Source organism: Manacus vitellinus, unplaced genomic scaffold, assembly GCF_001715985.3.
Source record: "Manacus vitellinus isolate BGI_N305 unplaced genomic scaffold, ASM171598v3 scaffold_27_pilon, whole genome shotgun sequence".
Classification (NCBI taxonomy): Eukaryota; Metazoa; Chordata; class Aves; order Passeriformes; family Pipridae; genus Manacus; species Manacus vitellinus.
This window is the reverse complement of record NW_021940039.1, coordinates 4,987,311-5,012,122: the sequence shown is the minus strand read 5'-3', so window position 1 is coordinate 5,012,122 and position 24,812 is coordinate 4,987,311. Positions and strand designations below refer to the sequence as shown.

The window sequence follows — 24,812 nt, the reverse complement described above, 5'->3', positions numbered from 1 at the left end:
CTCCTCCCCGGGCAGCCCGGATCGGGCGCTTGCGGGCGGTCGAGGCGGGCGGCGGATGGGGAGGGGCCGGAGGTGGATAGTGACCGCCCCGCCCGCCGCCGGGGTGCCGGCGATCTCCCTTCGCCGCCCTCCGCCGCCCCCCGACAGCCGCCGGCCCCCCATCCCGCGGAGGCACCCGCGGCCCTCGCCCGCCTCCTTCCTTCCTCCTCCGCCCGCCCGGCCCGCCCGGGGAGTGCGGCGGTCGCCGTCCCCCCCGCCTGCCCTCGCCGGGCCGCCTGTGGCAGGACCCGGCCTTCCGGAGCTCCCGCGCCCGGCTCCGCCTGAGGCGGCGGGCACGGGGCGCCCAGCGCCTGCTCCTTTCGCCGCCTATGGCCCCCCCGGCCCCGCCGGCCCCCCGAGGTAGCGGTCGGTGGAGGAGAGTCGAAGCCGAGGAGCCCCCGTCCCGTTCCCGCACCCCAAAGGATGAGCGAGGAGCCACGCCCAGAGGCTGCTGGCTCGCTGCTGCTGTGCCTGCCTTCGCCCGGGAAGCTGAGATGGTTCCAGCGCACCTGACCCTGCTGGACTCCGGCGGCACTTGAAGCCAAACCCCGTGGCACGTTGGCCCTTCGCTAACTCAATGCTATGCAAAAGAAAAGGAGGAGAAAAAAAAAAAAAAAAGGAAACCTTGACACTGGTTGCGGTGGGAATGGCTGTTTCCTGCCCTGGGTGAGCCTGTGTGTGGTTTCTTTCTTGTGAGATGAGCTAATTCGCCTTTTTTTACCTGGTGGAGGACGCGCTACATATGGCAACCTGAACTTTGGTAATGCTTGGTCGTTGCTGAGCGGTTGGAACTTTTACTTGTTTATTTTTATTTTTTTTTTTCGTAAAGTCACCTAAGGAGCCTTGTTGCTTTCTTCAGGAGCATTGGAGGAATCTGTCTTAATTCTTCGCTTCAAGTGACTTTTATCCCACCGTGAGTGCAGCCAACGCACCCACCTAAACACGTTCTCCCTCAAAGCTCCTTCCCAGCCTGGAAGATCAGGGATCACGGACTTCTTCGAAAAACTTCTCGCCCTGGGAAAGGCTGCCCATAGTTACTTTATGGGGCAGCAGCCTGGAAAAGTTCTTGGGGACCAAAGGAGGCCGAGTCTGCCTGCCCTGCACTTTATCAAAGGAGCAGGGAAGAAGGAGTCATCGAGGCATGGGGGCCCACACTGTAACGTCTTCGTCGAACATGGTGAGAGGTTTCTACTGGCATTTGCTTTAATTTTGGTTTGCTGAGCTAGGTACAATATGGATTTATTCAAGGGCACGGAGCAGATACAGACATGTACTCTGTGGAAGTCTTGTTTTCCCTCCCTCGCTGCTAAATGCAGATCTTCTGTGATTGTTTATTAAGAAAATACTTGAGTCAGATTGCCTGAAATCTGAGGAGAGGTTGTACAGCTAAAGGTGAAATACAAGGAAGTGACTTTAACATTGTACAAGTTTCTCATTTCTGCCTTCTGGTGTGCAGTTTGGGAAAACGTTTGTTTGATACTTTTTGAATTGTTTGGGTCGCAGTATTGAGCCACTAACCAGAGCTGATGGTGATGCTGTGGTCAGCGACAAGTGTTCTTTAATTATCTTTACAAAAGGGACTCTGCTGCTTGGAAAAAAAACCACCTTATTTAGGAAAGTTTGTGAATTTGCTCTTGGTAATTTGCTTAGTGCATTTGCAGCACTTCTGTTTAGTGGTTTCTCAAACTGCTTAAACCTTCATCTTGTGCTGTGATGGATTGAAGTGCTAGAGGCCAAATGGGGCCAAGTTTGGGGTACAGCAACCCTGTCACTTGCTGGTCTTCTGCAAAGTAAGAGGGGACTTGAGAATCTCAGGAAAGAAGCCAGTTGAAAAGCTCAGTAGGACTCAGAGGTAGGTTTAGTGACTGCTTCAAATGTTGGTTTTTTCCTTAAAAAAAAAGAAGACCAAAGAAATTGTAAGCTGAAGGCATCTCTACAGAAACAGGGAGCAGAAATGCATTGTTTCAGTGAAACTTTTTGGAGTAATCCTTGCTTTTGCACAACACTTTTTAAATTCTAATGTGAGATGACACACTTCTGGCTGCTGTCTTTGGCTGGAGAATGGGATTTTGACAAAGCTTCTGCAACAGTTTTGTCCCGCAGGGGAAGTTTACCTGTGAACAAAACAAAACTACATCTGTAATCTTCATGTAACTAAAACCTGAAATATTTGCCGTGTTTGACCTAGTTAGTGGAAAAGTTTTGTTTTGTTTTTATTTTTGGCTGGGCTTTGCTTTCAAACTTTCTCTCGTTCTGTGTGTGTTTCTAGAAGGGCCCAAGAAATCCTTTGCAGTGTTCAGCAAAGGCACACACGGGGCTCCCATGTGTGTACTGCTGTGCTGAAACACTGCTTTGAGTTACTTCAGTGTTGTTCCTTTTCATTTCCCATGCAGTGTTTGTGCACTGAAGGAAACTGAAGGGAATTAAGGGAAGGTTAGAGAGTGTAAGGGCTACTTTGGCCCTTTGATGATCCCTCTGCTGCTGGATTTTTCCATGCTCTCAGTCCTGTGATATACCCTCTCCTCCTCCACCCCCAGTTTGGTTCCTGCTTTTACTACTTTGGACAGAGTTTCAAGGTCAGATGAGATACAGCCAGAGCACTAACTCCAAGCAGTACAATATTCTAACTACCTTTGGTGTTTTGCTGTAGCAGAAGAGCCAGAAATGCTCCTTTTTGATCATCCAACAGGAATAGACAGATGGTAACTTCTTGCCAGTGTGACCTGAGGTCAGCAGATCCCAGCATATTTGCAAGGAAAAATGGCATCTCTAATGTCCACACGCCATATGTTCATGAGAGACCTCGGTGTCTTGATTTAGGGAAGAATAAACTTGAAAGAGGAGGACATCAGGGCAAGGACATCTGTTAAGAGAACTGCAAAAGATCAGCCTCGCTTATCCACATGAGGAAAAGTTTCTTCCTCTGAGTGGATGAAATGGTTCTTCCAGCTCCTGGCAGTAGAAGGCAGTACCACCGTTGTTTATTCAGCTCTGTTTGAGTTTGGGCTGCTCCTGTCCTGAAAGATGCTATCTTAAAATATCTGGACAAATACAGAGGGAACAAAGTTCATTTTAGAAAGCTCTTTTCAATTTTCATCTTGATAATTTGTCTTTGAAATATATAGCTTGACATAGTTCATAATTAATGGACAGAACAGTATTTAATGCTTTCAGCCCTATTCAGGGATTGTGCCATGGGCTGTAGTTCATGAAAACGGGTGTTTTTTCAGGGCTTAAATGTTTGCATGTTTGCCTTTCAGTACTGTCATTACAGAGTTTCTTCCAAATACCAAACACTGTATCTGGTTTCTCTATCACACTGTGGGAACTAGTTTGTCCCAGGAAAATCACAAGAAATACTTAAGGAGAAATTCCATGGTGGGCAACTTAACCCCCTAGAGACAGGTGAACTCTTTAAGGTACTTGTTTGAAGTTCTTGTATGGTAAAAAAACCCCCAAAATTGGAGTTGTTGGTAGCAGGGCTCTTTCCTCTTAGGGTTGTGTTTTCATGAAGCTCTTTCATGCCCTGTTTTGGTGGGAGTGCTACCTGCAAAGTTCTACCAAGGCTCCTTCAGCAGGCACTTAGAGTGGCTTTCAGACCACTGAAGATCCAAATTGCTTCAGTGGTATGAAGTCTTAGCAGAAAGGGCTGGTGAAAATTATCAAATGCTAACAGTGTAGGGCAAAATAACTTTCATTTCTCGGTCGTCGCACTCTCCGTAGCACTCAAAGCAACACATCAAGAGGCTTCTGAAAAGCAAGGAGGCAACTGGCCAGAAATGAGCTCTGCTGGTGCTCAAATGTTGTGTGAGAATAATGCAGAAAGGCTCTAAATTTTGTCATGAGTTGACAATTGTGGAGGGCCTTAAGGGGAAAAAAGTAATCTATGGGCAAGTTTTGGGCTTCTCTCTTTGTCCTGTTAGTTTCCCCACGAAGGCTGTTTTACAAGCTGGAGTTCACGCTGGTGTCGTTACCCTGGGCAGCAGAGTTAGCCCTTGATGGGATGTTTCAGATTTCATCCTGATGCAGATTACTTCAGCTCATAGCTTGCTTGCAAGCTTGAATTTGAGAGGAATTATAAAGGCAAAGTTTGCTCTTCCCCCGTGCTTTTCTTGGCGAGAAATGAGTCTGAAGTTACTACTTTTAGGAATATCCAGCTGAGAGAAAAGTTGTGGTCAATAGACAGTTAATGGGAAAGACACTGTCAGTGCATTTTGAAGTTTGCACACTAGTGTATCTTGTGCCTTTCCAGAACATCAATCTCAGCAAAACTCAAACCTCTGAAAAGAAAGGTGTATTCCCAGAGGGCTCAACTCTGATCCTGGAGTTGGCAGGAGTTAACTGGAGTGATCAGCAGACACCACACCTTCTCTAACTGTCTTGGAGAGGTGTTGCTGTGCTGAATGATGAGCAGATTCCCTGAAGCATCTTGGTAGAACAGCATCTCCAAGCAAAAGCAGCACTCGAAGGCTTAAAAAATGAATTTTAATCATTAGACACGTGGTGCTGAGGTGAAGAAGAGATTGATAAAGCAGTCACACAAGAATGTTCTTTTCTTAGTCTTTCATAATGATAAAATGTGGTCTTAAGAGTTTCTCTTCCAGCAGGTAATTGATAGGGAAGATCAAAGGAGCTGTTTACCTCACTGTAAAGAGAGATAAACAGCAGAACTGGATCCTTTTTCTTATGTCTTTAATGCTGAATATAGCTGAAGTCAGCCAGCTACAGTCTCTGCCATATTAGATCTGAACTCTTTTTCTTACAAGGGTGATGAAAGTTTTACTGCTTTAATTAGGAAGTAATTGTGCAAAATGGATCCATAGCATCAGATTGCCACAGCTGCCAGTTGGAGATGTGCCCTATGCAATTCACTATGAGGAAAACCCCCAACAATTAAAAGTATCTTTCCCTTCATTATTGATTAAAAATTAATTTTTAAGTGTCTTTAGGTTTAATAATCTATCTTTTTTTAATGCTGTTAAATTCTCTATTTCAACTATTTGAATTGTGAAAATGAGTAAATTACATTATAACCTGGGCTCATCCCCAGCAGGGTGAGGGAAGGAATTCTCCCCCTCTTCTCCACTGTGGTGAGACCCCACCTGCAGTTCTGCCTCAAGCTCTGGGGGCTCCAACACAGGAAGGACATGGAACTGTTGGAGTGAGTCCAGAGGAGGCCATGCAGATGCTCAAAGGGCTGGAGCCCCTCTGCTGTGGAGACAGGCTGGGAGAACTGGGGGGGTTCGGCTCAGAGAAGGCTTTGTGGAGACCTTACAGCCCATTCCAGTGGCTAAAGGGGCTCCAAGAAAGCAGGACAAGGACTTTGGATAAGGACATGGAGTGATAGGGCAAGGGGGAATGGGATCAAACTGAAAGAGGGTAAATATAGATTAGGTTTTCAGAAGAAAATCTTCCCTGTGGAAGAGGCCCTGGCACAGGTTGCCCAGAGAAGCTGTGGCTGCCCCATCGCTCCAAGGCCAGGTTGGACAGGGCTTGGAGCAACCTGGTCTAGTGGAAAGTGTCCCTGCCCATGGCAGGGGGATGGGATGGAATGATCTTCAAGGTCTGATTTTTGTACTCATTATCTTTTATCCTACAGGTGAGGTCAATATGTCTTCTTTATAAGCAATATCCATTTATTAGATAGTCAATTGCCCATACATGGAAATGATTTAATTGAGATTCCTTCCATACTAGAACTGTCTCTTCAAACCCATGTACTTATAAACCCTGCATTTATCTCTTTCCATTGTTCCTCGGGGCATTTTTACACTCTGTGCTTCACCAGCTGCAAAACCTGAGACTTGAAAGAAACTGTTTTACTACTCCTGATTCTGTTTTAGACCATTCACCTGAAATTGGACCATTAGCATCAGCCTAATAGGAATCCATTATTTAGAGCCTGCCTTCAGTGTCTCAGGTCTGTGTTCTGAACTGACAAAACTTTCTTCGTTGTTACGTTGGAGATTTGGCAGCTCCCAAACTTTAATTTCCATCTCTATTAGGAGAGATTTATCCCCAGCTTTTGAGATCATTGCTCATGTATCCAACTTTGCTGTGCCTCAGTATTAGCCTGGTTAATGCTCACATCTGCTGCATGCCAAATGCAGATTTGTTTACTGCTTCTGACTATATCCCTTTTCATCATAAAAAGCTCTTCCTGTATTTTTTCCAGCTCTGATTATCAAATACCAGTAGGTTTTACTAAGAAGCTCCTCCACAAAACTTCATCCAAAGTTGGAATATGTTAGGAAAGAGACCTAAGACTTGCTAAACTGCTTTTCCACAGACCGAGGTGAATGATGATGATGATGGGGAAAGGCTAATCCCTTTCCTGGGCAAAAGCAGTTCTGTTTTGTGCACTGACTAATCTTTGATCACTCGCCATGTTTAAGCAGTTCATCTCCTTCATGACAAATAGGTGGTGGTTTCTTGTATGCCAGAGTTTCATTAACAGATTATGCTGGTTCTGCAGTCTTATTTACAAATTTTAATAGGAAGGCTATGGTAGAAAATCAGGACAGGGAGGCAAGAGAAAGCTGCTGTGTATTAGAATAGAAGTCTTTGCTTGCAGGAGATCATCTCTTCCAGTACACTTCAACATTTGCCATCAAACTCTCAGTATTTGAAATTGAAAAGTTTAAATCTTAAGCTTGAAAGTGAGGAGTTTTCACAGTCCTGTTGCTGAGAGTTGGGAATCTTGAGTTCATGCCCTGTGATGGGCTCTGTGGCACGTGGCAAATCATGAGGATGCAGAAAGGTGAAAATGACCTTGGAAAATCTTGTCCTGTTGACTGTCATGTAAGGGTGGGGATGCTTTTGGGTTGCTTCTTGGAACAACAGTGTTGTGTTTGCAGCTGTGCTTATAGGAACTGTGATAAAGCAGACAAGAAATAAATGGGTGAGTGTTGATAGTCCTGGTGTGGATGTAACCAGTGTCTTGCAGGTGTGAGGTAAGGAATGCTGTCAGCTGACACCAGGCAGTCTGGATGCAGGGCTGCAGGAGTTAGTCCAGCTCAACACCCAGCTGATCCCAGCTGTGTTCAGTAAAGCACCCTGCCTTAAGCCTTGGGCCCTGTTTGGAGTACTGTAGAGTCCCCAGATTTCCCAGAACATTCCTGCAGCTCCATCAGCACACTCAATCCACACCACACCATTTAAAACCTGGATGGCCGTGGTCCTGTGGGTTTGGGGTGTTACAGGTGCCACGTCTTTCAGCTGCATAAAATGCTCTGATTTGCATTCACACAGACTGAAGGAAGTGTTTAAAACACTAGTGTCCTTCTGGAGTTATTGTTGCAGATGGACTTTGCTTTCCTTTTTTTTTTTTTTGGCAGGGGGAGGGGGCTGCCTTCTATCTGCAGTGTCTGTTGAGAGCTGTATAAAGAGCACCAGTGTCTTCACCCAGCAGTCTTTTGTCATTTCAGCCGTGCTGTGCCATTCTTGTGAGAAGTAGTAAGTCTCCTTATGAAAGGTCTGTTGTGAATCCCAGAAGTCCATTGCTGTAGGAACATGCAGAGCAGTTTCAGCAGAAGCAAGAGGGACTCTTGCTTGCCTTGCTTTTGTGACTGTGTTATCAGTTGGCTCTTACCCTGCTCCACGTTGATTGAAGATCGATCTAAACAAGCTGTAGAGGTTATTAATCTGCTTACCAGAGTGTCTGTTTTATCAGTTTAAGGAGGATTCTTGCACAAAAAGGTAATGAATGTTCAATTTTAGTGAGTAAAGCTGCCTTAGGCAACGTCTTTCCTTAGTTCTTAACTAAATTAGTTCTTACTTAGAGCTTAGTTCTTAACTTTGTTCTGTCTTTAAACCTGTATGTTCAATGCCAGTGCTGCACGTAGATATTAAGCATAACTCTTTGTGAAATGGCTGGAAGTTTCTTTGCCCTCATGGCAAAATCTGATATAAATCTGCTAAAATGGTGTGTTGTGCTGTGGGAGGAGTCCCTTTCCACACATCTCTTTGTAATGCCAGGGCAACCGTGTCCTGAATACCAGCTTGCTTTAGCTTTTGCCTAAAGTACTTTTTGAAGACAGTGTTGAAATTAGGGGAGTTTTTCTGTGTGTTGTGTTTTTTTTTAACCCAGCATTTCTTCCTTGCTGTTACTGTTTGGGTTGTGAAAAGCAGGAGCTCGCTTGTCTGCAGAGTGATTGCTGCTAATTTACATGGACGTGAGAGAGCTCATCATTCTTTCATGGGTGAGGAGACTGCCTGATTTATGTTGTGTCATCTCTGAGCACTGTTTTTACCTAATGAATAGAGTTTCACAACAGATTATTAATCATTAAGACTTTGGTTTCATTGTGTCTATTAAAGAATCAATATTGCTACACGTTGCCTGCCTTGAGAAGCTGCTTATCCATTAGTGCCGCTTTTCTAAGGCATTTTGGTACATTTATCTTTTTGGGTGACTTCAGTTCCTACCTTATTCCTACCACATCAGCTCAGGATTCTTCCCAGGGCCTGAGCTGTGTTCAGTCTGCCTCTCTGTAGATTCCTCCTTTGAAGTGCTGTCTGAGCCACAGTAAATGTTCAGTCCAGTCTGTCCTTAGAGCTCATAAAATAGTAAAAGGCTCAACCTTCCTCTGCTGTGCTTTGCACTCCACATTTGCATCAAAGAGGGAGTGATGGCCTCAGAAACTGGGAATAATGTGTGATTAAGACTATGTTGAATGACATACTCTGCTGCCTGTTAAATGCCTGGGTTTTGGACAGCAAGGCTTGCAGGACAGGAGTCCCTCAGGTTTGCAGACCTGCTGTTTGTTCCCTGTCCAATGTCCACTGCTGTTGGGAGAGCAGAGTGACCTGGGCATGTTCCCTGTGTTTCCCGTCACACTGACACTGTAGAGGAGGGAATGTCACTTACTCTGTGCATCCAGAATGTACCAACACACACAGAGATGAGCTCTGTCAGGTTTGGCAGTGACCCCAGTGAGCTGATCCGTGACCAATCCACACCTGGGGGAACTGATGGCTTTTTCATGGGAGTGGGATAAGGACATGGAAACTTTAAATAGGAAATCCTTTGGGCTTTCAGGAAGTGTTTGCTATGTCATTTGTGTTAATTCAAAGGCTGCTTTTTAGGTGCTGCCTCATTTAATATACCTGGTGAAGGGTTATTCCCAATTTCTCAGTTCCTGGCCTGACTACAGTAGGTTATCACAGGGCTGTTATGCAGTAAACACAGCTGGTTTTGCTTGTATTTTGGTTAATCAAATTATCTAATTAATTAAAAATGTTTGTTTGAAATTATTTACTTAATTAAAATTTAAGGTTTATTATAAAGGTGTAAAGAAACTGCAGTTGTCATTTGGGGCACTGGCCACCAGATGTCTTCTGTGACTTCCCTAACTTGCACTGATTAAAACAGCCCTTGCAGTAAGAAGCGTCTTGGAAGTGAGCAAAAGTTTAATGGCAGGAACAAGGGTCAGAAGTGACAACGGTGAATTTTGGAAATAGTGGCTGTCAAGTCTTTTTAGTTACTTTTAGAACCTGTAATCTTTGTGAGCTGATGAAAAAGAGGTTGGTAGGTGATGTTTGCTTTTGCTGCTAATGGGAAAATCTTGCTCCCTCTCCTCCTCGAGCTCCATTTCAGACCGTTCTTTGTTTTTAAAAAAAAGCCAAACAGTTTTCAGTGCTACATTCCCTTTCATTTATTGCTGTCTTCTGCATTTGATCTCATTCCCCTACTACTTTTGTTATGCTGCACTGACTTTTTAAAAATACATATACTTTTTTTTTTTAATATTAAATTCCTCTCGGTATAGAGGTTCTGTAAATCCTCTTGTAGCATGGTGTTCAACATGTGTAAACGTGAATTGTTCCTGGCAAAGATGCTCAGGGAGTATCTGGAAACAAATTCAGCCTGTTATAGCTATTTACACAGTTGGTGTTATCTGAATGTCAGAATTGCTCTCACAGAACTAATTGTGGAGTTGAACTGTTATGAGGTCATAACAATGCTTACAAAAGCAAAGCTGTAATCTAATAATATTCTATTTAACTCAAATCTCTTTTGGGTGGGAGAATTTTATAATAACGAAGAAGACTTAGTGTATCTAAGCAAAATAGTTTAAGCTATAAATATGTATGCTTGAATGGGTTTTTATTTTTATTCTTTTTATTTGTTCTAAGTTCTTTTCATCTCTTCTGTAAGTCTGACAACACATAATGTTCATTTAAAAGCTACGTCCTAGTTTAGCCAGAATGACTGGAACAGCTATTAGAGCTGTTGTTGTCTGGCTACACCTCATGTTTGCAAATAACTTAGGAAAGCTCTAATGAAATAGTCTGAATAAATGCCAAGCTGTTATTTCTTCTTGGATATATTTAACTGGATGGATAAGAAGCTGCATTTAAAATTCTTCTGCAATCAAACCTTCTTTATAAGACTATTGATGGATTGCACTAAATGTGTTTGCTATATACATATTTTTTTTTAACCCAGTGTGCAGCTATTTAATAGAAAATAGATGTCCTTTACAGGAAATGAACTGGAGGGAAGACAAAGCTCTTCCCATCATTTGATACTGTTGATGTTCATACAGAAGCTGCAATTTCTCTGAGCTCTGCAGATTGTCTGTTATGTCTAAATAGTGCCTCCCACACAGAGGTTTGGATGTCAAGGTGCTATCATGTTTCAGGTATTAAGTAGTAATTATTGTTATGAGGTGATCACATAAGACAGTGTAAGTGTTGCTCAACCTTTCACATTCCCTGTCATTAGGGAAAAAAAAAGGAATGTTGGGGAAACGTCAGTCTAATTTAGACCTCACTGCGAGAACTGCTGGTGGTTTTTACCTCGCTCTTGCTGGAGAGTGGGGATGCAACAAGGCTTTGTGTGACCACAGATACCCCACCAGGTGTGGTGTGGGTTCTGCTGTGGTCATTAAGTACAACTTGGAGACATAATCTAGGAGTTAATGCTGGAATTGCTGCAGCGACAGGTCTGCAGAGGGGCAAACCCTGCGGGCTGTGACTGGTTAGCATAAGGGACGGCTAAATAACCCCTCTTAAGTAGGTAATATTTTGAGCCAAGCAAAAGGATGAATTAGAATAATAAAGGTTGGATTTTTAGAGGCAAATACTAGCTTCAAATGCTAATATAATCATCTTGGTGACTGCAGTTTTGCCTCTGCAAAGCAAAGGCAGTGCATGACATTTCACTGAAGACCTGCTGCAGTGTTGATAAGCCGACCTCTCCTGAGAGGAATGGTGAACTTCACTGAGCAGCAGCGTGGCTTTGTAATTGTGGTTAAAAATACAGGATTTGAAGAACATTAAATGAAAATGGATCAGTGCTGCATTTATTATGAGGTAAGGGCTCAAAGAACCGTGAAATGTTAAGTTGAAATATTTGCATTCCACTCATTGGAATAAAGCAGCACAAATCCAAGTGAGGTGTTTGTGTTCTAACTTGATAAGTTAGGTTACTTCTTCCCAGAAAAGTGAATACTGCATTGTATTGGCCATGTCCACATCATTTAGTCCTGCATAACCACAGAGGCATTAAAAACATCAAGGTGAAAGACACAGACACCAAGAGAGCAGATGCCTTCCAGCTCAGACATCCCTGTCATCTGCAGCGTTCCCAAATTAGGAAGTGGTGGGCTTCAGCAGGACTTCAGAGCTGGATGATCTGGAGCCCCTGGAATGAGACACGTTTCATGGCCACCAGATAGTCTTGAATCACCCAGTGCTGAGGGTGCCTCATCACCCTGGTCCTGGTGAGTCAGAACGGTGTCTGCTGGGTGATAAAGGGTGGATGTTGTGGCTGCAATGCTGGTGAGCCACATCTGAAATCACTGTACAGTGTGGCAGCTGAAGTGCTTGGTTGGGCTGAAATATTTTGGCCGTTCTACCTTTAAATTAGTTTAAATAGCTCTGTGGATGTCACAGTTTTTAAATTCCAGAATTAGAAGGATGGCGGCTCTTCTGTGGTTATTGAGGCTTTCATCTGCTCAAGCTGTATTTCAGAAAGTTGATGTGTTGCTTGTGAAATGCTCCCCTAAGGCTAACAAGCCCTTTGGGGAGGGGGACTGAGGGCTGGAGTGAATCAGACAGGCATTTTACATTTCAATTATTAATATAGTACTTTTTATAATTCTCAAATTGGAATCGCTAGCAGCTGAATTTTAAAAATGTACTAACTCCTAAAATTTTTAGGAGTAAAACTAACCCCGTGCAAGTAAAGGTGCTGTCTTCTACTCCAAGACCTCTTTACGACAATCTTGCCCAACCACACTTGGATTTGAGCTCTCTTTATCCTTACTGCAGTGTTTTCTGTGGCTGGATCCATGGTCAGCCACGTGGAGGTATCCATCTGTGCAGCAGGCATAAAAGATGAGTCCAGGGAAGCTTTGCAGCCTCCTTTGGAGAGTAGGGTCTTACTTGAGAGGACATGTCCTGAAAAGGTAATTTCAGGGTGCATTCCTGGCTTGTAACCAAATTGTGATTTATTAAATGGATCTAAATAAGCAGTACTATTAAAAATTATTCTCACAATGATGCTGAATGCAAAGCCGAACAAATGGATTTCTTTAGGCTACAGCAAACTGGATTAGAGTGTGTTGGATGCTTTCCCCTGAGCCTCCTTCACCATCAAAAATGTGTTTAAAAAAAAATAATCTCAGAGTGCAATACTTTAGGCAAAAAAAGAGGTGGGCGAGGAGGAGGTCTGTGGGAGAACTTCTGTTAAGAGGTTCTGTTGGTGCACCTACACCCTGGCACCGTGTCGTGGTGGGGCCAATGTCCAGCTGACCTGTGTGAATACACTCCTGCCCCAAGTCCCACCAGAGCCAGGGACATTGGAATTCATCTCCTCATACCATGCAGCACCTCTGACTCCTCTGGAGTACAAATCACCTGCTCTGACTCTTGATTTCGGAGGCTGACGTGTCAGTGCGAGCATCCAAGGTTTGCGGCTCTGGTGAGGGAATTGCTTTTAGCCCGGGATCATACCTGGAACGTTTTATGAAGCTCTGGCTCGAGGAGCTGGCCTTGCCAGGGGTTGGCCTGAGGGTGTTTTATGAGATGCACAAGTAAAAGCAGATAACAGGGATGGGGGAGGAGGGTGATGGAAATGTGCGGGGCTTCTCCGGGGCTCTTCTTCCGCTTCCTGCTGCGGGGGCGGTTACGAGCCAGCCTGGATGACAGAGCTCCTGTTCTTGTGAAATGTAGTGTACCACAGACAAACCTCGACAGGGACCTTCACTCCTGCTTTCCCTTGTGCCACCTACACTTTTCCTCCCCCATCTGGCTCTTGCACACGGTGCCACCAAAACCAAGCAAAATACAACCGAAAGAAAAAGCAGCTTTTTGTTTATGCCTGACATCGGTGTTACGGTTGAAAGTATAATTGAGATTTTATTTTTTTTTTCCCCAATCATTTCTCCTCAGCGCGAGGATTGCCCTTGGATAAGTAAAATATGTATTTTCAAGCTGGGCAATTGAGGTTTGTGTAGGGAGTGATTCCGGGGATGTGCCCATCCTGAGGCAGATGGACTGCTGTGGGTTTTTTCCTTGTAGCAGGGAACAGCAGTGAGCATCACGGGTAGCTAACAACTACCTGCTTGGGTTGTTCCTAAGTCAAAACCAGATCCTTTGTCTTTATGTTCTTTATCATCATAAAGCTACAACTTCTTCCTCTATAACCCATATAAATCTGTAACAAGACTTATTCATAGGAGGGGAAGAGGGTTAAGAAAAAGGTGGAAGTGCTTGAAGGTCCTCAGAGATGGGTTAGTTTGTATTTGCTGCTTTAAGTTGGAAGCTCTGCCTTTTGTACAGGTTTTGGTGCTGTTACAGAATGCTCATTGCACATTGATTTGGCTTTGATTTATTCATTGGGGTGGGGGAAGATTAAACTCATGTATAACACTCTCTTGTAGATGCCTATCTGATAGCCACCCAAAGCTGATCCTTTTTGATCCTTTGCAAATCTGTGTAATATATCTATATCCCCTGACATTTCACACTCATCTTGTAACTGGTCACCCTTTGTCTTCCAGTTTGCTAAAGCTGCTTATTTTGTTTTGATTATTTTGGGGTGGGGTTTTTTGGGTTGTTTTTCTTTTTCTCTATCAAATTATTGCTTTTTCTCTTGGAGAAGCAACTGTCCATCTTCAAATTGGATGCTCTTGAAGGTCGGGTGATTGCTTTGTATTCCACTGGACTGTGAAAATCCTGCTGTTGAGCTGAAGCAACTGAAATCTTTGTTTAGAAAAGAAAGTAATAATTTCTTATTGCCTGCTTGAAAAGCTGTTGGCCTGCTCTTGCAGATGACCTGCCAAGGATTTAAGAAAGAAAAATTGGATTTTATCCTCTTTTCCCCCTGGTTTTAAGATGGTCAAAGCTGGCATGAAAAATGGTGGTTTTCTGAGAGAGGCTTTGTCTGCTCTAAGCAGAAAAAAAAAGAGCAAACCTAATCTTGTTTTTCTTCTTGGGTCAGCTTTTAAGCTCTTGGATATATTAGCTTGCTATTGAAAATAGTATTTCTCTCTTTCTGCCCCTTTATTTAAATGGAGATGGTTGCCTTGCCCACTCAAATTGCTATTTTGACATCTTCTTTCTGTAGTTCAACACAGTTGTTCCTTCCTGCTGCGTTTTGGGAAGATGCTGCTTAGAGATTGGCAGGGTCCTTTTTGTTTTGGGGCAGCTGGACTTGAAATGTGGGTGGCACTCGGATAAGGTGGCATCCAGACATCCCTGCTCTCCTCTCTCACCACAGCTTGTGACCCTTGAGCTATTTGCTCTAATCACAAGCGTTCCAATCTGGTTGCTGCTTCTGTTATTAAACATACAAGCTGGTGTAACTCACGAACAGCCCGATCTTAATGAATACTTTGGCAGTTTCTAAGGTGCAAAATATCACCTACAACGGCTTAGTGGAATGAAAAAATCAGACTTGTACTGGGGAAACTTGCTTTTCAGCGTCCTTGATGGGACCGATCAAAAGTTTTTAGCCAAACTCATCTGTGTGACTGGATCACCCCGTCTGAGCGAAGCCTGAAGGATTCTGTGGACAGGAAGCTGTTGTGAGTTATAACAAGAAGCTTTGTTTTGAAAACCCGTGGTTTTTCTCCTGCATTGCAATTACAGGGGACGGGGCTTAGATTTCCACTTTGTTCTCGCCAGTTGTCGAGACCTGACCTGGAGCTTGCCAGGAGGCTGACGCTGTGATTGCAGCACTTTGGAGCAGGACAGACACTCGGTTCGGTTCAGCTCAGACACTTTTTCTCATCCAACCTGCTGATTTTGATCTCTTTTAACAAACAGTCGCAGAAATCGAAGAAACAACACACAGGTTCACCTCTGGGCAATTTCCCTTCTTCCATCAGCCCTGACCAACACAGCCATGGGAGAGAAGAAACATAATTGTAGCAAAATGTTATGTGTCCCCTGCATTCCACAAAGCCTGTACTTTAGGGAAGATTGTATTGCTGGACTCAATAGTCCAGAAACATTGTCCTTCCATTTCCTCCACGTTGCCCCTTTCCTGCAAATAATATTTTCATAAGATGCGGTCTGAATTAATGCCTTTTTTTTTATTTTTTCAGATGAATGGTTGTCTTTCTAGTGTCATAAAATAATCATTCCAGCTGAGATCGAGTTCAGTCAGCATCCATATTCAAAGGAAAAGTCTTAAGGATTACCAGAAGCTAAAGCTGGAGGAGGCCATCTTGCCTTCGTGATCCTCCGGGCTTTGAGATTTTGGTTCAGAGCACTTGGTATTTTTTTTTTTACCTCATGTCTAGGGACATTTTATCATCCTCCTCTTTCCTGTTCCAAGCAATTACCATTTATTTTATCTTCAAGCAGCAGCCTGTGGCAATAAATTTTAGGAAATTCCTTCCCGCCCTTTATTAAGCCCCACATAATAGCTTCCGCTACTCACTCATACATTCATTAGGAAGAATTAAACGAGTGCTGGCGGCCATTAGCAGAGCGTTTAATAACCTCTCCAAGGGAAGGTGCAGCAGATTGGAATAAATGAACAGGAGCGAAAACAAATGAAATAACTTCATAGAATATGCTCAGCTAATTCGTTCTTAAGAAAACTACTTATTTACACGGACGCGGCGCTTCAAAAGGAGCCTGTCTGAAACCCCTGGCAGAAGAGTCCCCGAGCCAGAAGATCCACAGGCAGTGACTGAGCGCGGTGGCTGCGGTGCCTGAGGGAAGGATTCTGGGCATTTTAAGGAGAGAAAGGGCATTTTAGTCTGTCCTGCCCACTTCCCCAGCTGCTGATGCTGTCAGGAAGGCTGATGGCTGTGCTCATGGAATGCTGGCGGGACATCTGTCTGTAGGAACTGGGCCATAACTAGTAGCTCATCTCATCTGGTATCAGCCACACCACGGTCTTTGGAGGCTTGTGATGGCTGATCCCTGCCTGGCTGGGCTATGGGGAAAACACAGACCTTGTACCAGGAAGGAAATCACCCCTCCTCCATTGGTTCTTAATTAAGGTTTTAAAGAAGATTCACACTCAGCTGACAGTTGGCATATGAAGTCTAAATACCCCTAAAACGGCTTTTCTGAAACAAAGATAATATAGGAGGTATTGCTGTAAAGAGTTTCCTTAGGAAATCTCAGCTTTTAAAGCCCCAGGCCTACAGGTAGACCTGGAGTTGCACGTTACAGCGAGAGTTTTGCCACTAGTTCTGGTCCCTTTCACTATTTGACAGTATTTTAATGTTTGTGTGTATGGTCTGGTCTCTGCAGATGAAGGAAAGTCTCTGAGTCTCGCGTGGATCCAAGTGTTCTTTTGCTGGATATGCATTTCCTCTTGTCTTAGTGGAAAATAAACAGAGCTTTAGGATGACACCAGCTACTGTTTCAGTGATCTGCTCCTGTGTGTAACCTGTGATAGCTCAGCACACTGGTGTAAAACATACCCTGTACTCATGGTGGACTTCCAGTGTCATAGTAAGTGCATCTCAGCCTTGCTCAGCAGCCTTTAATCCTCCAGGATTTCATACTGCCACGTTGTTTTCACACACTTCAAAGCTTCAGACTGACTTTCACTTGAAAAAAAATAGAAAAATTCTAGTAAACAAACCCAAGGTAGACTCCAGAGTGGCAGTTTTTATGGCTAACATTTCATAACAGTAATGCTGACAACCTTAATTTCATTTCGCTCTTACCTGTTTTGGAGGCAAAAATGTCATCGTTCAAATGTAACTCGGGTATTGTGGATGACAGATTAATGTTGAGATTTTGTGGGTTTTTTTTTCAGTAGTCATTTCTGATCTCATTTGAGGAGCTCAACGAGTTGAGAACGATGACACAGTAATTGCTGTTATTGAACCAGAGATGCAGTTGAAGACTTTTACCTGGATCGCTACATTTGATTGATATTTTAATTTGTTTTCTTGGCAGATGAAAGATAATGAGAATCAGTTTGCAGTTAGAAATACTTGCGCTGGAGAATTCCTAATTTTTTTTTAATTGTTACTTTTTCCCTACTTCCAGTGCATGTGCAAGTTTCCTGTTTGAAATTCTTCTTTGTATTTCAAGCATCAACAGCATCTGAACGGGGGGAATCTGCACAAATCATTTCAATATGCTGCTAATATGCTCAGAATATCTTTTTCTAGTCTCTGTGCTGGATAATAGCTCAGATAACAGCTTTCAGACACACAAATAACATCGGGGAGAGATGGTACGGAGTCTTTAATGGGCAAATGTATTTATGAACCTGGTTATTTGCATTGCTTTCCAAACGGCCTGATCACTTTTCATCTAAGGGAAGGAGCTGGGGAAGATTTTGAGCAGATTGGTTTTGGCTCTGTCTCACGCTGTGGTAGGTGGGCAGTGAAATCTTACTTAGGGCAGGACTGAGCCTGCAGAAGAACAAGGTGAAATGCTGCTGATGAGCTGATGTTCTCACAGGGTCACTCCCCTGCTGCTAAATAGCAGCATTGGTAATTTTTGCTATTTTCTTGCAACTTTGCAGTATTTCCTAGTTGAACTCTGGCTGCTGAATATAGGCAGTAAAAGCACTGATCACAACCACCCAGCAGCACTCCTTCCATCTCCAGCTTTTCCTTCTCCCCCACCACTTTCCTTGTGGTGCCAGTTGGTGGTCCTGGAGGAGATCTCTCTCCATCTTAATTATGCTGGAAGCCTAATAGCAAAGAGTTGATAGCAAATGGTTGCCCTCATGCTAAGGAAAGTTAAAATTGTAATAATATCTTTATCACTATGGAACAATTTCCTGATCCTTCCATCCTCTGAAGCAGCAGAAGCCATTCAGTGCTCTGACATTTGATCAGGAGTTCAGGGAGCTGCAAAGGCAAGTGGCAGCTTGCTAATGGATTTCTGATTGTTCTCCTGGTCCATTCTCCTGATGAATGGTGCTCTGGCAGTCTGGGGACCTGATGGAAACGCTCTGCCATCATGTCATTATGTTTCTCTGGGAGAGAAGCAGAGCAGGTTTCCTCTGCTATCCCCATGGCTTGCTCTCCTGCTCAATTAGAGAGATAGAGAGGAGCAGCCTCCCTGATTGAAGCTGAGATTGCTTTTACAGCTTTTTTTAGGTCTTTCCTGGGCAGCTGGTGGAATCCCTGCTTGCTCTGGGGAGGCTTGAGCAGGCTTTCCTACTGCTGTTTCACTCTGTGAATGCCTTAAAGCACTGATGTTGCAGAGCTGATTGATGTAGGGCTGTTTGTGGGAGATGTGTGTTGAAGGGGGGGTGGTGTTGTGTTTCTCTGCCTCCTGGACAAAACACCTTTTTGTGCCAGACTTCTCCATTTCAGGCCAACGAAGCCACGTCTGCCTGGGGTCAACAGGCAGGGTCCCCCCACAGAACTGCCTTCAATAGGGCTTTTATGCAAGGAGCTCTTAAAATGTGCCGTGACTGTTGATTTAATAACTCAGGTTATATGGGTTTGGGATGTCTGTTTGAGGGGTTGTGGGTGCTAGTAGGGAAATTCAGCATAATCTTTTTATTTCGGTTGTTATGGGATAACGGGCATCCTGAAAATAAAATAACATTATAGAAAAACCACTTATTCTTAAGAATGATTAATTAAAATGTTTTTATCAACTTAAAACCAGAAGCTGCAGCCCCTTTACCATCCCTAAGAACCTGAAGCAGCTCATTCCTTTCCCTTGAAGGATTGATTCCCTCCCCACGACTCCCGGTGAGCCATGAAAGTGATTTTCAGGCTTTGTAATTAAGATATCTTGAGTTATTTCTGATTTGTCAACATGACTGATGAAAGGGGTTATGCATTACTTCTCCTTTCACTAATACACTCCTGTGTGTGGAGGCATTTTGGGGGCTTTGTGGGTGTAAATCAGTGGTGTGCCAGCCTGCAGACTTGGATTGCTGGAGCAATGGCACAGCTCGACCCAGGGAGATCCCCTCCAGGCTGTGCACCCATGTTTTTTGTTGTCTGTAAAACTCCAGGTTAATTTAGGCTTGGGTGTTGAGCCTGTTGAAGATAACTGGTGATAATTTGTGTTGCAACAGACCCAAATAATAAACGTTAATAATGCCTTGCAGGGTGTTTTATTCCCGTTCATCTGAGAAATACCTGCTGAGTGATCTAGCTCATATTTCAATAGATACTCCTCCCCCTTCCAGTTTTAGAAAAAGTAACTAATGAATTGTTGGCTTAGCTCAGTTTTGTGGCTTAGAAGTTCAGGCCATGCATGTCTTTCCATCACAAACTCATTATATTCCACAGCTGCCTCTGGCCTGGTTCAGGTAAACTGTATTAACTTGTATTTACCCCAAACTGTGTAGGCTGTGCTGCCTTTCCCTTGCACAGGTAAGTTGTACCAAGGTAAATCCTTTCCATGCAGGAGCTGTCCCTAGGGAGAGCCAATGGACAGTACAGGAGTGCCCCGTGGGTTTCCAGGAGCAATTTTTATTGGACTCATCTTCTCGTGAGCAGAACATTGTTTGCTCAGCACATGCTGTCTTTTGGTAGGATTTTGAAATGGCACTCATTCTAGGAAGCTTTTAAGCAAGATCTCCCTGCTTCTCTAGGAAGGAAAAGGCCAGTTTATTTTCCTCTTGTTCTATTACTCACTTGTTTTTACTGGTATTATCGCCGTTCCTGATTTTTTTTTTTTACTACTTCCATGATCTTTCTGCCCCTTTGTTTTAATCTCTAGTCCCTTCAGAAAATGCAAGCTGGCCTGATTTCCTGCAGACCTAGTACAGCTCATGGATCACTTTCAAAGTCATCAAATAGGGACCTCCTGAGTGCTCCTCACAGGAGGGCCAATGTTCAGGATACAATACCTGACGGTGTCACGTTGCCCTGTCCCGTCCCTACTGAGATGTGCAGCTGGAACTCCCCTCTCTGCTCTTTTGTCTGACTCCTAAGTAAAAGCAAGTTGATTATTTCAACTTGTAATAGTTATACCCCAGTCCTGTGGACAGGCTAATAGCAGATATCTGTACAGGCTTCCATTATCTCTTCATTCATAGCGCAGAAAATGGGAAGAACTCTCTGTGTGTGTTGGGTTTTTTTTCCCTGTGGATCCGTAGTGCTTTGCTTTAGTAACTGGTTTGGGGCCTTGTTTGCTGTTTGCATTTGGGTTTTTGGTGTTTTTTGAGAGCATGCCATCAGAACAGCATAGTCAATGTTTCCAAACTTTCCCAATTACGTAGAAAATAATCGCTGCGCCAGAACCACCAGGAATCTTTCTTATCATACATGGTTTTTTTTTCTCTGATTACAGTCTTGCTGAAAGGCAGTGTTTAGGCAAACATTCTTCTTTGTGTTCCCTGGGATGGGCTGTCAGCCTGTTAGGCTCCTAGCAGTCCTGTTTATTCACATGTGCCTTTGGGAGAGCTGCGACGCAGCAGGTCCTTTTTGCCTTTGTTCACTGCTAAGCAATTAGAAAATAATTTATGGCTTTGTTTCTGCTTTTGAATCTCTTAAGAAAATGATGGCATATTCTTAACCCAGGAGCCACAGCACTGAGCCCTCTGCATCAGAGAGAAGCTGTTCCTCATCTGCATTGGCACAGCACTGGGACACTATCCTGATGATTGGGCCCCTTTGGCTGTTACTTAAAATTAAATGAATAATGAATTTTCCCATTCAACCAGAACTGGGCAAGTGGTAGAAGTGATGCACATGTTAGATCCCTGCCTTGGGAGCAGCAGTGTGACTGAAGAATCAAATGCAGTTCAGGAGTGCTGAATTATTCCTAACTGAGTGGCATCATTAAGTTTTTTTCCTCACCCAGTGAAATATTTGTGTTGTGGGTATGGAATTAGCACCTATGTTTATTGGTTGTCTAATAGTGTGGTCTTGGGCTATTTACCTGTTGAAGGTTAATTAAGGAAAGGAATGGCCAGCATAGCGACCTGATTGTTAATCTGAGTATGACTGTGCAGAAGTAAAGTGCTTTATGTGCTGAAATTGGTTTATAAGCCTTTTCTAGATTGCTTTCCCTACGCCCCCAGCTCTGCGCCTGGCATTTTTTTCCCAGCTTGACATAAATATTTGGCTAAGGCTAAAGGGATGAACAGAATTACATACTATCAGCAGAATTAGAGGAGGAAAAAAGGTTCTTCTGCCAATCACGTCATGCGCTGGGTAGAGCAGAGACTTGACTTAATGCATCTTATTGTGTTTGGCATATGCTAAGCAGGATGAAGCTCCAGTGGGTGCAGGTCATCGCCCACTGCTAGTTTCCCAGGCTTTGGAAGAGCCCTCCATCCAGGAGTTTCAGCAGGCTGCGGGCTGGAACGAGCGGCATGTGTCGGGTACCCGCGCTGCAACGTGACCTCTGCTGCATTCCCCAGCCTCATTCCTGGCATAACTTGGCCTCTCCATCCCCACCCCCTGTCCTGGCTGGTTCATGATCAGGCTGGAGAACTGTGGTAACCCCAGATCCAGACCCAGACCAGCTCAGGGTCTGAGCCCACCATGGCACAGCAGAAATGCTGTGACAGGAGGGGCTGTCCTGTAGGAAAGACTCTCATCCTGTGACTGATGTACCAAACCAGCCAGCCAGCACTGCTGTCCCAGCAACACAGCTTGCCAAGCTCTGGACATGTGTAACCTCACCATGTGAAGATACTTAACCTTGTTAAGGGCAGGGTAACCTCTTACGAAGTAATTTAAACAAAAAGAAAAATCTGTGATGCTGGAGTAAGTGTAAATTATTGGGTTATGTGTCTGTACACATGACCTTTGAATTACAGCAAAATGTCTAACAGGCAAGACCTTTTGCCTTGGGTTTTCTTCTAGAGTGTGCTCATCAGCCTGAGAACAGCTGCTGGTATGAGATATAATTAAGGTTTAATTGGAGATGTCCATTAGGAGGATAGAGTGAGTAACACTGGGAGAAAATAAAGAGAATAAACTGTGAAGGTTGAAAAGAAGAAGAAAGTTGGAAGAATGGGAAATTGAGAAATGGGAGCTGATGCAATATTGGTGCAGTGGAGGAACAAAAGAAAGGGCTGAGGAGCCACACTGGAGCCAAAGGGCATTAGAAGGGCTGAGATGGCAGATCGGATCTCAGAAGTACAATTGCCTGAATTATTCTGGGATGGAAGAGAACAGGAGCTGAGGAACATCTGGGCATGAATTTGAAGTGCTTGGAAGTGAAAATGAGTGGTTTTTAAATGACAAAAATATAAAAGCTGAAGGGCAGGAGGCCTGTTGGGGTGAAGCGATGAAATGGAAAAGTGGTTTGCTGGAGGGCCCTGCAGTTCTTGGAGGATGGATGGTAATGCTGCTGCCCCGATGGATGGGAGTGGGTGTTGAATTACTAGCAAAAATGCTTTTTCTCCAAAATATCATTGTTAATCTCTCTTAGTGTCAAGGCTGTGTTCAAATAGAAGTTTACAGCCCTTGCTTTTGTCATGTCAGAGTTTCAGGGGGGCTTGTTTATGTGAAGCACATTTGCAGTGGCACAGGGGAGGTAAATCGCTCTTCCAGCAGAACATGTCCCTGGTGCTGCTCTGGGAAAACACCGCCAAACATCACAAATCAAAAGTCCTGCAGCCGATCCAAAAAATATGCTCCCGAGCCCTGTGGGATTGTAGGGGTGGGAAAACCTGAGAGAGAACTCCCTACCTTCCAGGTGGCTCTGCAGGAACCGAGGCATTGGGAGGTGCAATGGATTGTCCTTGGCCATGTGGGTATTCCAGACTGGGACAAATTGAAGGTTGATGGCCACTGGATTGCCCAGGATGTTTTGCCCTATAACTTCCAGCCAAGATGAAAATAGTTCCCTTAAACAAAATATTTAGGCAGGCTCTATTTAAACATCCCCTGAAGTGTCCTTTCTTTTAAACTGCACACCTAAATGCGTTTGAAATTCTCCTGTTGAAAATGGAAAACTGCACGTTAGCAGTTTCCACTGAATTTTCTAATTGTGAGCATGTGCACTCACAGTGCCTTCAGATTTTCATCGTGCCCTTTAGCAAAGGGTCGATTCAACCTCTTTGTGGAGGAAAGTGCCTTATTCCTAAGAACCGGGGAATGTTTGAAATGTTGAGAACAGATTTAGTATCTTTTGATGAGAAGGTTAGGCTGGTGCTTAGAGCAAAGTCCTGGGAGCTGTAAAAGTGCAAGGCTATTATGCTGGCGGAGCCAACTGACTTTCCTCTCCCTATGACCTCCAGCAAGTCCTCAGACCTCTTTGCATATCATTCAACCCAGCTGGAAAACCTAAGTAAACAGCAGGAACCTTGCTGGAAGCCAGAAGCCTCGACTGACTGAGTTATTCTGGGGAAACGGAGTTAAGTCGTGAATTAGAATCAGGTAAACAACATGTAGATTGGATTGCTTTAAAGAGAAAATAATTTTGTAAGTATCCAAAAACGCTTTGATTTGGCTTAGTTTGAGCAGGTGAAGTGATTGCTTTGTCCTTTACAGTAAAGGGAAAAAAATCTACTTGCGGTTTCCGTTTTCATCAGACTGTTTACAGAGTCTGTAGAAACGGAGTTAATCAATATTTCTATTAGACACATGCTCGGGCCTCATGCCACACGCACTCATTTTTAAACCCTTCAATCTTGTATCATTTATGAAGATTGTATTGTCAGAAATAGTGCTGTAAATAATTTATTTTGCTGCCAGTGCTTTTCTAAAGGTCTCTAGGCGTGATGCAAGATTTCCTCCAGGAGCTGTAAAGCTTCCAGATCAGTTTGCTGTGGCAGAAGGATTTATTTTTTTTGAGAGAGACAAGGAGGATGGTGGAAATGATGGGTTATTTCAGGGAGTGGCCGGCGGCTGTTTCTTTTGAATCATTATTGCAATCTAGAGTAGAGCAATTAGTAAGTGGAATTATCGGTGTCTCATTGTTTTGTGGGCTGTGTGGGATGAGTCGAAGCTCTTGGCACACAAGCTCCTGGATGTGTAGATGGCCCTGTCTGCGTTGGTGCCCTGGAGTGTGGGTTCCGTGGGTGCATTCCCTGTGGCTGTGCCGGGTAACTGGAGTGCTGGAAGCAGCCAAGGGGCAGCTAAATTGACCTGTTTTCGGTCCTTTTGGGCTGGGATGAGGCTGTGTTGGTGCTCTGAAAGGTAATATCCTTCAACCTAGCAGACTGTGTTTTTCAAACTGTGCTGTGCAGCTACAGCAGAAGTGTAGAGACTCCAGTTTGCAGATTTGATGTTTTCCTCTTTCTCAAGTGATGCTGTTTTTAACTAGACTGGCAGTTGCAGAAGAAATGTGGCACCGTCTTCTCTTTGTACTGTTCAGTGCAAATCCTTTGTGGGTGGCTGTGTCCCTCTCCTCCAAGTGAATCCAGGCCCCTTGCAGCTGGGCCTGCCAGCCTGGAACAGAAG

The 24,812-nt window shown here is 44.1% G+C and overlaps 1 protein-coding gene across 3 annotated transcripts in view; it reads left to right on the top strand.

Moving 5' to 3' along the window:
• Positions 1–534: 534 nt before the first annotated feature.
• ABL1 (ABL proto-oncogene 1, non-receptor tyrosine kinase) overlaps positions 535–24,812 on the top strand; it is a 78,170-nt gene continuing 53,892 nt past the window's right edge. Inside the window, exons 1-2 of one of the 3 annotated variants that reach the window (XM_018074193.3) lie at positions 535–705; positions 899–1,216. In XM_018074193.3, the coding sequence (XP_017929682.1) occupies positions 1,081–1,216 (136 nt within the window). In that variant the 5' untranslated portion in view covers positions 535–705; positions 899–1,080. Of the gene's footprint in view, positions 1,217–24,812 lie in introns of all 3 variants that reach the window. The other 2 variants (XM_018074192.3, XM_029960509.1) reach the window with 2 other exon arrangements.